Source organism: Pseudoliparis swirei, chromosome 15 (genome assembly GCF_029220125.1).
Source record: "Pseudoliparis swirei isolate HS2019 ecotype Mariana Trench chromosome 15, NWPU_hadal_v1, whole genome shotgun sequence".
Taxonomy (NCBI): Eukaryota; Metazoa; Chordata; class Actinopteri; order Perciformes; family Liparidae; genus Pseudoliparis; species Pseudoliparis swirei.
In genome coordinates, this window is record NC_079402.1 from 23,167,586 (window position 1) to 23,182,290 (window position 14,705).

General features: G+C 46.7%; 1 protein-coding gene across 1 annotated transcript; it reads right to left on the bottom strand.

Annotated features, from left to right (window-relative positions):
- Window positions 1-1,501: 1,501 nt before the first annotated feature.
- Window positions 1,502-13,355, bottom strand: LOC130204927 (rabphilin-3A-like). Its single transcript, XM_056431936.1, has 10 exons — window positions 13,331-13,355; window positions 12,550-12,705; window positions 12,288-12,367; window positions 10,427-10,530; window positions 10,245-10,356; window positions 4,730-4,783; window positions 3,541-3,632; window positions 2,934-3,050; window positions 2,790-2,875; window positions 1,502-1,941 (listed from the first exon to the last, which is right to left on the bottom strand). Exons 1-10 carry the CDS (start codon window positions 13,353-13,355, stop codon window positions 1,829-1,831), a joined length of 939 nt encoding a protein of 312 aa, XP_056287911.1. The 3' UTR covers window positions 1,502-1,828.
- Window positions 13,356-14,705: the final 1,350 nt, after the last annotated feature.

The window sequence follows — 14,705 nt, forward strand, 5'->3', positions numbered from 1 at the left end:
CTTGTGTAAATTGTGTTTTGCGTGTCTAGGAAGTGGAAGTGCAGAGACAGATCAGAAGGCAAATGTGTGTGTTCTGTTGTCTTCTGCAGTTATGTGTTTCCTTTTGTTCAAAGTTAGAATTTTCTCTGTTTCTGCTGAAATGACTCTAGCTCATGTAGTTATTTATTTTGTCCATTAGGGTCTCTGTTTTCCCTTGTATGTTACATGTCATGGTTTTTGATGAGAATTGTTATTATTTAGATTTAATGTGGTCCTGTCTTCCATGGACAATGGTTTTATTTTGCTGAGGAAGTGGAAGTGCAGAGACAGATCAGAAGGCAAATGTGTGTGTTCTGTTGTCTTCTGCAGAATAAATAAGTGCTGGGAAAATCCACCATCTGAGCCGACTTCTTCCATGCCCGCTCCACATCTGTAACATCTGCTCTGAACCTCTTTCATGTGAGGGTGAAACTCTTTTATTTTGCAAACCTCTAAAACCCAACCCAATGTTTCTTAAAGAATTCTGCTCTGAACCTCTCATGCCCAAAGTTACAGTGTGTTGATAGTTGTTATTGGACAGTGTTGATGAGCACGCTGTGTTCTTGAAATAAAGCTTTGGTTTTTACAATATTCTACTCAAAACCTCTTTTCTTCTCATTGTTGAGTGCTATTTAAACCGCGTCGCCCAACTGCGCCCCCCCAAAAAAAAATTTCACCAGCCGCCACTGGTTTTAAAACAAACGCAACATCCAAATCAGCATGAATCACGTGACCTGTCAGGTCACCCCGCCCCCTCCCCCCTCCCCCCTCTCTCTCACGCGCACATCACAGACATCGGCCTGACGCAAATGTGACAGACTTAAATAAATATGTGACAAACTAATCAATAGTTATGATCCATAACCGTGATATGATCTCTCCAACCGGAGACCCTAAACCTTTTGGCTTGTTTAACAATAAACGTGACGTCATCGAACACACGGCAGGTGCAGCTGATTGGACACAGGTTTGACTCAATTAGGGGCGGGGCCAACAACCACACAGGTAGAACATACACCGACAGGAAGTGACTGAACACACAGAACAAACCGACTCTACAACCACTCGACTGCTCCTAGAATCAGAATAAACGTTCTATAATAAATACAGAATAAACTCGGCACGGTATTGATTACCGCTTTAATTCTTTTTCTTCTTTCTAACTGAACTCACTGATGAGACACAGATCAAAGAGCCGTGAACCTTCACCCACTGACGGGAGGAGGCGGCGTCCTCTCCCATTGGTCCAGAGCTCGCCTCGAGAAAACACCGGAGCCAAAGGAGGTGCCATGAGGTCTTTAGTCATCAGGACTACGGTAAGACATGCATCAACATCAACATCAGCATCAACATCAACATCTTCATGCAGCAGCGTTTCTTCAGAGGAGCGCTCCACGAGCTGCAGGCGCCGTGACGACGAGAAGAGACGCAGCACACGTCAACAACAACAACAACGACGACGAGGACGTAAAGGTGAGTTTGTTCACATCATTCTTGCACGAACATCCCACACTTAATATTTAACAGGCGCTGGATGGCGGGAGTGAAGCGGATGCAGCGGGGGGGGGGGGGGGGGGTAGTCACCGCCTTCACAAAATGTGTTGTGAGTTTATGACGTGGTATCATTTAAAAATGGATGAAGTTTAGTGTTAAAAAAAAGAAAGAAACCCAGAGGTCACAGGTCAACATCCATGTCGGTCACCTGAAGACGAACGTTGAACCTTTGGGGACAAAGCGGGGAAAAAGTTTCCTTCTGTCGTCACTGGAGGGGGAACCAATGAAATGCATGAGAGAGAAGGAGGGGGCGGGGTCAGTCCTCAAAGTGGGCGGGGTCGTCGTGCAGCAGGACGTGCCAGCGCTCGATCTTCTTGTCTTTGTGCTTCAGACACTCCCCTTTGGCCTGGATGCCCAGCCGGCAGCCTCCTGCAGCGGGACAAGGTCAGAGGTCACCGAAGTCATCACAACTGTACGGCGCGGTGTCAAACACGAGGCCCGCGGGCCGAATCCGGCCCGTCATGTCACTTTAAGTGGCCCCTGATGGCTTGAAAGATACGCGATCACCTTTTCTAAAAGAAATGTAAGAAGAATATCCCGTGCTTTTATTTTGAAGGTTTCAAATTAAATGGATGTATGTTATAATATTAGGGACATTTTCTGATGTGCACTATTTCTACACTCAAACAAACAATAATCCAATGCAAAGAGAGTTATTTAACAATATGTTCGGGAGTAGTTTATATAGTTACACCGGCCCTTTAAGAGGCGGCCGTGATGCTGAAGCCTGACGCCCCTGCTGTGCGCCGTCCGCCTCTTTGTGGCGGAGATATTTCATTCGGGACCAAAAGTGAAGACCAATCAGAAAGCTCGATGTCACACGGAGCCGACGGCAGGGGGAGGATCCCAAAGCGTTCACCGTGAGCGGACGTGAATAGTTTGACCACATGTGACCAACGTCGTGCAGCCGGCGGCTCGTTCACTCAACGCCACCAACGAGCCGCCGGGAGGCCCTGATGTTTCTGAGTTGAAGGCGTCCATGGAGCCCACGAGGCTGCTCATTGGTCTGGACCAACAACGTTAGCTTAGCATCAATGTAAACGATCGCGCTGCATGATCTAAAATTCAGTTTTTCCTCTTCCTCCTGAAGGAACACGACGTGTGAACCAGACGACACGACAGGAGACTGGAAACCACAACGTGAACTCCAGGTGAGCGTCCAATGGGTGAGGAGGTGTCAGGAGACGTTTCCACGGGGCGGATCGGGAACGACTCACCGATGAAATCGTTGGACTTGCCCAGGTCGTAGTCCCAGACGGAGACGTCCAGGGTTTTCTTGGCCAGCTCGCCGTGTTTGACCAAACTCCTGAAACACAGCGAAGGAACAGCGGTGAGGTCAGAGGTCGGGGGAGGGAGAAGACGTTCGGTTGGTGCAGAAATAAAGTTGAGATGAAACCTCGTTGAACTCCGGGTTGAGAGTCTTCTTCTTGATCTGGGTCTTGTTTTTAGCTTTCTTTCCCATATCTGGCTTCAGACATCTGCAGCATGACAAATAAACATCACGATGCTTATCAACACGCTTCATCCCTCCTCTCACACTCTGCATCGACTCTAAAACCATGACATTAAACCTGAAATCCAGCTTTTAAAACATCAAATAGAAACACAACCTGAGCTTCACTCACCTCTGATGTGCTATTCAAAGTAAACATGAACTGGCGAACACATTTCAATCATACTAGAAGGTTGACAGCGTGTGGTGATGACAGGAAGGGGCTCTCTGCTAAAGTGTGTTTGTTACATGTGAAGCTAAGGGATGCTTAGCTTAGCATAACGACTGGGAATCCAAGGTCGTTTCTTTTATGTCTACAGAGACAGGCTAGCGGTTTCCCCTTATTTCTAGTAGTTGTGCTAAGCTAACCGTAGCATCTCCTAGCTTCACGACCTCTCCGTCGGAAGCCGATCGGCTCGTTCCCCCCACATGTTGGGACCGTTCGTTTGACCCTGGAGGACGAGTGCAGCGCCTACATTTTGACGAAGGGGTCGGAGTACCCGTTGGAGTCCATCGCCGCCAGGTGGGCGCAGCGCACGACGCCCACCATCAGATGCCCCAGAACACGACCCCGTCATCTGCACACAAACACACAGATCAATATATATATATTTATGATAAACATATATACAGGACTGTCTCAGAAAATTAGAATATTGTGATAAAGTTCTTTATTTTCTGTAATGCAATTAAAAAAACAAAAATGTCATGCATTCTGGATTCATTACAAATCAACTGAAATATTGCAAGCCTTTTATTCTTTTAATATTGCTGATTATGGCTTACAGCTTAAGAAAACTCAAATATCCTATCTCTAAATATTAGAATATCATGAAAAAGTATACTAGTAGGGTATTAAACAAATCACTTGAATCGTCTAATTAACTCGAAACACCTGGAAACACATTTTCAAATGTTTGATTTTGTTTTGCTGTTATAAATCTTTTTTTTAACTTGGTCTGAGGAAATATTCAAATTTTATGAGATAGGATTTTAGAGTTTTCTTAAGCTGTAAGCCATAATCAGCAATATTAAAAGAATAAAAATATTTCAGTTGATTTGTAATGAATCCAGAATGCATGACATTTTTGTTTTTTTAATTGCATTACAGAAAATAAAGAACTTTATCACAATATTCTAATTTTCTGAGACAGTCCTGTATATATACTCACATGAATATATATTAATATGAAAATGTATATATAAATATACATACATTAATTTTTTTATAAAAGATTATATGAATATATATACATTTATTTTTTAAATGTATTTAAATATAAATAAATATATATTTATAAATATATATTTATTTATATATATATATAACAAGAAAATATATACATACAGTCTAGTTTGGTATTTCCTTTCTGTGATGAGTCACAAATATATAGTTTCATTTTTGTTAAAGTATTTTCGTGAAGCAGCTGGTCTCAAACATGTGATCTTCGGATGAATCCCCATGAGGTGCAGCGAGGCCGTGAACGGGGACACCTTCATGATATCGATGAAGAACTTTAACGTGGATCCATCACGTCTGACACCGGATCTGCTTAATTAGATCGGTATGGAGTCGGCGTGTGAGACGTTGACGGCCCGGAGGAGGAAGATATACGCAGGTCGATAAACACGGAGCACTGCGGAACAGTCCGGAGAACATCTTACGTCGTCCTCGTAGAGCGCCATGCCTCGGACCGAGCCGCAGATAGCCTTCTTCACCTGCACAGAGAATACACCATCATCATCAGGGCCCTGTTTGACTTCTTGCCGTGTGTCCACGATGAAGACGCAGCCAGCAGCTGATGAGGTTAGCGTAGCTTAGCATGAAGACTGGGAAGAGGAGTCCAGCTTCTAAATTCAATTCAATTCAATTCAGTTTATTTGTATAGCCCAATTTCACAAATTACAAATTTGTCTTGGAGTGCTTTACAATCTGTACACATAGACATCCCTGCCCCAAAACCTCACATCGGACCAGGAAAAACTCCCAAATAACCCTTCAGGGGGAAAAAAAGGGAAGAAACCTGGAGGAGAGCAACAGAGGAGGATCCCTCTCCTAGGATGGACAGATGCAATAGATGTAATGTGTACAGAAGGACAGATTTAGAGTTAAAATACATTCAATGAATATGACAGAGTGTATGAATAGTTCATAGTAGGCATATTCCACGATGGAGACCTCCACGATCCATCAGGCAGATGGCGGTGGGGAGGAGGAGGCGGAGTCTCAACAGTGGGCGGAGTCTCAACAGGACAGTGGCGCAGTCAGGAGCAGGAATTCCACGACCCAGACCTCGATGATCCATCAGGCAGATGGGATCTATGCCGACTCATAGGGACCGATGACCCCATGAGACGTGAAGTCACAAGGACTCCGGAGAGAAAGCAGAGTTAGTAACGTGTGATTGAGAGATGAAAATTCATCCTTAAGGAGAGAAAAGAGGAGATAGGTACTCAGTGCATCCTAAACGTCCCCCGGCAGCTATAAGCCTATAGCAGCATATCAAGGGGCTGGACCAGGTGAACCTGATTCAGCCCTAACTATAAGCTCTGTCAAAGAGGAAAGTCTTCAGTCTACTCTTAAACGAGGTGACTGTGTCTGCCTCCCGGACTGAAGGTGGAAGCTGGTTCCATAAAAGAGGAGCTTGATAACTAAAGGCTCTGGCTCCCATTCTACTTTTTAAGACTCTAGGAACTACAAGTAGTCCGCATTTAGTGAGCGTAGCTCTCTAGTGGGCAATATGGTACTACAAGCTCCTTAAGATATGATGGTGCATCACCAATCAAGGCTTTGTAGGTTAAGAGAAGAATTTCAAAAGTGATTCTTGATTTTACTGGGAGCCAGTGCAGAGCAGCTAGTGCAGGAGTGATGTGATCTCTTTTCTTAGTTTTAGTGAGAACACGAGCTGCAGCATTCTGGATCAACTGGAGGGACCTAAGAGACTTATTAGAGCAGCCTGATAATAAGGAATTGCAGTAATCCAGTCTCGAAGTAACGAACGTGAACCAATTTTCTGCATCTTTTGAGACAAGATGTGCCTGATTTTGAAATATTACGTAGATGAAAGAATGCAGTCCTTGAGATTTGCTTTACGTGGGAGTTAAAGGACAAGTCCCGATCAAAGATAACGCCAAGATTCTTTACAGTGGTGTTGGATGCCAGGGCAATGCCGTCTACAGAATCCACATCACCAGATAATTGATCTCTGAGGTGCTCAGGGCCGATTAAAATTACTTCGGTTTTGTCTGAGTTTAACATCAAGAAGTTGCAGGTCATCCATGTTTTTATGTCTTTAAGACATGCTTGAATTTTACCGAGTTGGTTGCTCTCCTCTGGTTTTATCGATAAATATAGTTGAGTATCATCTGCATAACAATGAAAGTTTATGGAGTGTTTCCTGATAATATTGCCCAAAGGAAGCATGTATAAGGTAAATAAAATTGGTCCAAGCACAGAACCTTGTGGAACTCCGTGATTAACGTTGGTGGTTATCGAGCGTCATCGTTTACAAATACAAACTGAGATCGATCTGATAAGTAGGATTTAAACCAAATTAGTGCCGTGCCTGAAATGCCAATCGACTGCTCCAGTCTCTGTAACAGGATGTCATGGTCAATGGTGTCGAATGCAGCACTAAGGTCTAACAAGACCAGGACAGAGGAGTCCTTTATCTGCTGCCATTAAGAGGTCATTTGTAATTTTCACCAGTGCCGTCTCGGTGCTGTGGTGTTTTCTAAATCCTGATTGAAATTTCTCAAATAAACTATTATGATGTAGAAAGTCGCACAACTGATTTGCGACCACTTTCTCAAGGATCTTGGAGAGGAAGGGGAGGTTAGAGATCGGTCTGTAGTTAGCCAACACCTCTGGATCCAGAGTGGGCTTCTTCAGGAGAGGTTTAATAACAGCCACCTTGAAGGAGTGTGGTACGTGGCCTGTTAGCAGAGACACATTGATAATATCTAATAGAGAGCCACCAATTAAAGGCAAAACGTCTTTAAGCAGCCTCGTCGGGATGGGGTCCAAGAGACAGGTAGACGTGTTCGAAGTAGAAACCGTTGAAGATAATTGGTCACGGTTGATGGGAGAAAAGCCCTCCAAATATACACCAGGGCATACAGCGGTTTCCAAGGCCATTCCACTTGAGGACAGATTGGCACTGGTTAAGGGCAAGAGAATATTAATCTTGTCCCTAATAGTTAAAAGCTTTTCATTAAAGAAGTTCATAAAGTCATTACCACTAAGGTTTATAGGAATGCTCGGCTCCACAGAGCTGTGACTCTCTGTCAGCCTGGCTACAGTGCTGAAGAGAAACCTGGGGTTGTCTTTATTTTTTTCTATTACTGATGAGTAATAGGCTGCTCTGGCATTACGGAGGGCCTTCTTATATGTTTTAAGACTATCTCGCCAAACTAAGCGGGATTCTTCGAGATTAGTTGAACGCCATATGCGTTCAAGCTTTCGTGACGTTTGCTTCAGTTTGCGGGTCTGAGGTTTTAGAATATACACTTTTATTAATCCCCAAGGGGAAATTAGTTCTCTGCATTTAACCCATCCTTAGTTATTAAGGAGCAGTGGGCTGCGGTGAAGCGCCCGGGAAGCAACTGGGGGTTCAGTGCCTTGCTCAAGGACACTTCGACTTGCAACTAATGGGGAGAGCGGGGATCGAACCCACAACCCTGCGGTTGCAGGACGGCCCTCTTACCCCACTGAGCTAAAGCCGCCCCAAAGGGACCACGGAGCAAACCTCCTCTTCCTCACTGTCTTCTTCTTCAGAGGGGCTATCGAGTCCAGTGTCATTCTCAGAGAGCCTATGGCACTGTCAACAAGATGATCAATCTGGAACGGACTAAAGTTAGACCAGGAGTCCTCTGTTATATTGAGACGTGGTATTGAATCAAATGCAGAAGGAATCGCTTCTTTAAATTTAGCTACAGCACTGTCAGTTAGACATCTGGTGTAGAAACTATTGACTAACGGAGTACACTCCGGTAGTATAAATTCAAAAGTTATGAGGTTGTGGTCTGACAGAAGAGGATTCTGTGGGAAGACCTTCAAATGCTCAATGTCAACGCCATAAGTAAGAACAAGATCAAGCGTGTGGCCAAAGCTGTGAGTGGGTTTCTGTACTCTCTGACAGAAGCCAATCGAGTCCAACAAGGAGATGAATGCAGCACTCAGGCAATCATTATCAACATCCACATGGATATTAAAATCTCCAACAATAATAACTTTATCGGTTTTAAGAACCAAACTTGATATAAATTCTGAGAATTCAGATATAAACTCTGAATATGGACCTGGTGGCGGTACAGAATCACAAATCGAATTGGCTGTAGTGTTTTCCAGGTTGGATGTGAAAGACTAAGAACAAGGCTTTCAAATGAGGTGTAGTGTAATTTTGGTTGAGGATTAATTAATAGGCTCGATTCAAAGATGGCTGCTACTCCACCTCCTCGACCGGTGCCTCGAGGAATGTGAGTATTAATATGACTTGGAGGAGTCGATTCATTCAGGCAGACATATTCTTCATGGCTCAGCCAGGTTTCAGTTAGGCAACATAAATCAATGTGATTATCTGATATCAAATCATTTAGTAACACAGCTTTAGATGACAGAGATCTAATATTTAGGAGACCACATTTAATAGACCTATTTTGTTGCACTGCTGAAATAATGGTGTTAACTTGTATAAGGTTATTGTGTACGACTCCTCTTCTGCTTACTTTTGATTTATTTAATTGAAGTGGCCGTGGGACAGACACAGTCTCTACTCTAAAGTCATGGGTGGGTAACTGCTCGAATGGAAGAGCAGAGAAGGGTGTTAAACTACAACTCTGCTCCCGGTTCCTGATCTGAACCCTGGGTTGTCATAGATTAAGTCCGGTGATCAACTTGGTCATATTCGCAGAAATGAGACGCGCTCCGTCCAACGTGGGATGGATGCCGTCTCTCCTCATCAGATCAGGTTTTCCCAGAAAGTCTTCCAGTTGTCTACGTAGCCCACATTATTCGCGGGGCACCACCTCGACAGCCAGCGGTTGAAAGACGACATTCGGCTATACAATTCGTCTGTCTGCAAATTTGGGAGAGGGCCAGAGAAAATTACGGTGTCCGACAACGTCTTGGCATAAGCACACACCGATTCCACATTAATTTTAGTGAGTTCCGAGCGGCGGGCTCGGGCGTCATTACCACCGGCGTGTATTACAATCTGACTGTATCTCCGCTTATCCTTAGCCAGCAGCTTCAAACAAGACTCCACGTCGCCCGCTCTGGCCCCCGGGAGGCACACGACTCTGGTCCGCGGCTTCGCTAACGTCACCTTCCTGACTATAGAGCTCCCGATAACCAGGGTGTGTTCCTCAGCGGGTCGCTGAGCAGGGAAAACTGGTTGGAACCGTGAAGTGGTTGGTGCACAGCGGGCTTCTGTGTAGACTTACTACTCCTGGAACAGTTATCCAACCACCCGGCTGCACGGTTACCGCCGGGGAACAGCTATCAGCTGACTGTAGCTCCGCGCCGGCTACGGGAGAGGGCGGGCTAACTAGCATAGCTGTCTGAGCTTCGATAGCGCGGAGCCGTGCATCTAACCCACTTAGACCTGCCTCCAACCTAGCAAATAAACTACACTTGTTGCATGTATCGTTATCATTAAGGGAGGCAGGGGGATAACTAGACATGAGACACACTGAGCAAGAGGGAGCGGGAGGGAGAGAAGAAGAAGTCATGCTCGCTGTTGAGCTGGCAACCAGAGCTTACCGGAAGAGTGAGATGATGCGTTCAGGAGCAGCTGGGAAAAGCATCTCCTCCCGTCACACCAATCTGTATGCTATGCTAAGCTAAGCTAAATGTAGCTTAATTACATTTTTTGTATAGCCCAATATCACAAATGAGCCTCAGGGCTTTACAATCTGCACACATAGACATCCCTGACCTTTGACCTCACATCGGATCAGGAACAACTCCCAAGAAATAGAAAAGGCTTCACATGGAGGCTGCAGGCCGGAGAGGGGCGCGGCCTTGTCGGCCTTTTGCGTTTCGCGCTTTTATTTTGAAAGAAAATTGAACTGCATGAATGAGAAGATCGTTGCACGCTCCTAAAATATTCCTAAATGCATCGCTCCGGTCCGTTTTCGACCTTCTCGACCCGCCGAGGCCACGCCCCCTTCGTCTCACCGGGATCGCTCGCTCCAGACAGACGCCGAAGCTCTTCTTCTGGTCGAACTTCAGCTTCTTCAGAGCGACCCGCGTCTCTCCGATGAACTCGTCCTCGTCGCTCACCGAGAGCCTGCGGACGAGGAGGAGGCCGTGAGGCCCGCGCCGCCGCGGGAAGGAGAAGGTCAAAGGTCGGCGCTCACCGGAGAGTCTCGCGCGACATCTCGTCGGCGGTGACGCCGTGGTCGACCAGCGTCTCGTCCCACGCCGGGTTCAGGGTGGGATCAAGTGCTCTAGGGATCAAGTGCTCTAGTGATCAAGTGATCAAGTGCTCGAGTGAGGACATATTAAACGTTGCTCTACATTCAACTCGTTTGATGTTGGACTCTAAATCTAGTTTCACGTTTATTGGATTCGACTTGATTGAGTTTCGTCTCCTCAGTTCTTTAATCGTCTCCTCTCGTCTCCTCTCGTCTCCTCTCTCCTCTCGTCTCCTCTCTCCTCCTCTCCTCTCGTCTCCTCTCTCCTCCTCTCCTCTCGTCTCCTCTCGTCTCGTCTCGTCTCCTCTCTCCTCCTCTCCTCTCGTCTCCTCTCTCCTCCTCTCCTCTCGTCTCCTCTCGTCTCGTCTCCTCTCTCCTCCTCTCCTCTCGTCTCCTCCTCTCCTCTCCTCTCATCTCCTCCTCTCCTCTCATCTCGTCTCGTCTCGTCTCCTCCTCTCCTCTCGTCCCATGTGGTCCCATCTGGTCTAATAGAGTCCCATGTGGTCCCATGTGGTCCCATTTGGTCTAATAGTGTCCCATGTGGTCCCATGTGGTCCCATTTGGTCCCATCTGGTCTAATAGTGTCCCATGTGGTCTCATCTGGTCCCATTTGGTCCCATCTGGTCTAATAGTGTCCCATGTGGTCCCATTTGGTCTAATAGTGTCCCATGTGGTCCCATGTGGTCCCATGTGGTCCCATTTGGTCCCATCTGGTCTAATAGTGTCCCATGTGGTCCCATGTGGTCCCATTTGGTCCCATCTGGTCTAATAGTGTCCCATGTGGTCCCATGTGGTCCCATTTGGTCCCATCTGGTCTAATAGTGTCCCATGTGGTCCCATGTGGTCCCATTTGGTCCCATCTGGTCTAATAGTGTCCCATGTGGTCCCATGTGGTCCCATCTGGTCTAATAGTGTCCCATGTGGTCCCATGTGGTCCCATTTGGTCTAATAGTGTCCCATGTGGTCCCATTTGGTCCCATCTGGTCTAATAGTGTCCCATGTGGTCCCATGTGGTCCCATTTGGTCCCATCTGGTCTAATAGTGTCCCATGTGGTCCCATGTGGTCCCATGTGGTCCCATCTGGTCTAATAGTGTCCCATGTGGTCCCATGTGGTCCCATTTGGTCCCATCTGGTCTAATAGTGTCCCATGTGGTCCCATGTGGTCCCATCTGGTCTAATAGTGTCCCATGTGGTCCCATTTGGTCTAATAGTGTCCCATGTGGTCCCATGTGGTCCCATTTGGTCTAATAGTGTCCCATGTGGTCCCATGTGGTCCCATTTGGTCTAATAGTGTCCCATGTGGTCCCATGTGGTCCCATTTGGTCTAATAGTGTCCCATGTGGTCCCATTTGGTCCCATCTGGTCTAATAGTGTCCCATGTGGTCCCATGTGGTCCCATCTGGTCTAATAGTGTCCCTTGTGGTCCCATTTGGTCTAATAGTGTCCCATGTGGTCCCATTTGGTCCCATCTGGTCTAATAGTGTCCCATGTGGTCCCATCTGGTCCCATGTGGTCCCATCTGGTCTAATAGTGTCCCATGTGGTCCCATTTGGTCTAATAGTGTCCCATGTGGTCCCATTTGGTCCCATCTGGTCTAATAGTGTCCCATGTGGTCCCATCTGGTCCCATCTGGTCCCATCTGGTCTAATAGTGTCCCATGTGGTCCCATTTGGTCTAATAGTGTCCCATGTGGTCCCATGTGGTCCCATGTGGTCCCATTTGGTCCCATCTGGTCTAATAGTGTCCCATGTGGTCCCATGTGGTCCCATCTGGTCCCATGTGGTCCGTCCCCCCATGCAGTACCTTGGCCCTGGCGACGCAGCAGTGCAGCGCGTGGTCCTCCTGGTCGTACAGCAGGCTGAACTCCAGAGACCCCAGAGTGGCTGCAGGGAGACAGACACACTTCAGACCTCCGGCCCCCCAAAGCCGATCCACATTGGACTGGTTCCAGAGCTCCGGTCCTGGGAGTTCTCTCCTCGCGGGCCCCGATCCACACGAACCACCGAGCGAGTCCACAGAACCGAGCCGCTGCAGCCGAGCGGCTAAGAGGGAAAGATCGTCTCACTGGCGTCGTTGTCCGAGTCGCAGACGTCCGAGTCCTCTGTGGGGTCTGGCGGGGGGGGGGGGGGGCTGTGGACCGGCGGGTTGGTTCTGGTGCCACGCGGCGAAACGGGTCGTCGCTGTTCCTCCACGTCCCTCTCGGGGCGTTTGTTGACCACGTCTGCAGCGGGAAGAAGTCAGTCATCTTTATGGTCAATTTTCAATTCGTTGAAGATCGAAGTACGTTTGTCTCTTATATAATTATATATTTATGTAAATAAATATTTATAAATATATATACATGTTTATGTATATAAATATGTATATATACTCACATTAATATATATATATTTATATTAATATATTAATATAAATATAAATACATAATTTTTTTATAAATATATATACATTTATTTTTATATTTGTTGAAATATAAATATGTATATATATTTTTAAAATACATTTATATTTATATAAATATATATTTATTTTATATATATTAAAAAGTGCTCAAGTGTAAGTGCTAACTTGTCCGATTAATAATAATAGTAATAAGTGATAAAGTGCAAACAGTTAACAACTGTAAGCGATGTGGGGTGTGCGCAGGAATAACTCAGTCCAAGCCGTTCTGGGTTTTACTCATAACTTTAGTTGTCACTCCACTTCCAACTGTACCGCCAAGCCTCCTCTCTCCTTCTCTTTTTCCACCCTCACCCCTGCCGGCGCCTGAACAGCGCTGACTAGTGGTCATACATGTAATTAGGTTTATATCATAGAATCTACTCTTACACATCTCCCCCCCTTACAAAAGAAGCGTCCTCGCTTCAACATAGCTGAATGTATACTTTAGCCACACATACCAACCTATACTAAATATGAACAGGTGATGGTAATAAACAGGAGTAACAGTGAGGACTATAACAAGTAGAACAGCATACTTTCCCCATTCATGTTAACATGCTCGTTAATCCAACAGAAGAAACAACAACAGTTCAGACAACAGTTCCATAGCGTTCTGGGGGACGCACACAGCGGCCAGACTTGGTCCTGACTCCATCAAAACCTGGATACAGTTCAGCGGCAGCTCCTGTGGCAGCGCTGTGTCCTCCAGGTGTTAGGCAGCCCCTTGCGTTGGAGGACAGCCATTAGTCTGACCCCATCTGGAGGAACAGAGCATCTCGGTGTGGCTGGGCTGCTGTGAACATACGGCCTGGAACGGGGGAACCTCAGGAGAGGAGCAGGAACGGGGGAACCTCAGGAGAGGAGAAGGAACGGGGGAACCTCAGGAGAGGAAAAGGAACGGGGGAACCTCAGGAGAGGAGCAGGAACGGGGGAACCTCAGGAGAGGAGAAGGAACGGGGGAACCTCAGGAGAGGAGAAGGAACGGTGGAACCTCAGGAGAGGAGAAGGAACGGGGGAACCTCAGGAGAGGAGAAGGAACGGGGGAACCTCAGGAGAGGAGAAGGAACGGGGGAACCTCAGGAGAGGAGCAGGAACGGGGGAACCTCAGGAGAGGAGAAGGAACGGGGGAACCTCAGGAGAGGAGCAGGAACGGGGGAACCTCAGGAGAGGAGCTGCAACAGACCGGAGGGAACTGGACCCTCTCCCCTCTCTGCTCTGCTCGTCCCAGACAGGAGATCAGAACCAAAGACCGGGAAGAATCCTTTGTTGCCGTTAGATGCCCATCCCCCCTTCTCCTATACGTTTTATTAAAAGACACTTTATTTTGCGCTGAGTCTCCTGATTTTATTCAGAATCTCACCTCCAAGTCCCCCGGGTTGCCACAGTGTGTGTGTGTGTGTGAGTGTGTGTGAGTGTGAGTGTGTCTCAACACATTAGCTTGCAGTGGCATGATATAGCAAGTAAGTAAGTAAGTAAGTAATTTATTTTCCATAAGTACATACATAACGTGTTCATACTGGCAGACATTAACAGAAAAAAAATGTACGAATGGAGGACCGTCCAAAGAGGTCTGTAGGCTCCTCTGAGATGAGGAGTTGGACGGCCCCTCCCCTAACCCTTTAGCCCCTCCCCTAACCCTTTAGCCCCCCCCCCCCCCCACTACTACTACAGGCACACAGACAGTACACACACACATATGAATGAAAACATAAAATGTCGTACAAGCAACAACAACATAAAACCAGAATAGGAAAAAGAAAAGAAAACCAAAAGAAACAG

Bases quoted from the DNA above. Each gene is read 5' to 3' on its own strand.
- LOC130204927 (XM_056431936.1), bottom strand. From the start codon at position 13,355: ATGTTGAAGCGAGGACGCTTCTTTT. The intron at 10,357-10,426 runs GTGAGCGCCGAC...CCTCGTCCGCAG, and splicing joins ATGTCGCGCGAGACTCTCCG to GCTCTCGGTGAGCGACGAGG. The intron at 3,633-4,729 runs GTAAGATGTTCT...AGATGACGGGGT, and splicing joins TGGCGCTCTACGAGGACGAC to CGTGTTCTGGGGCATCTGAT.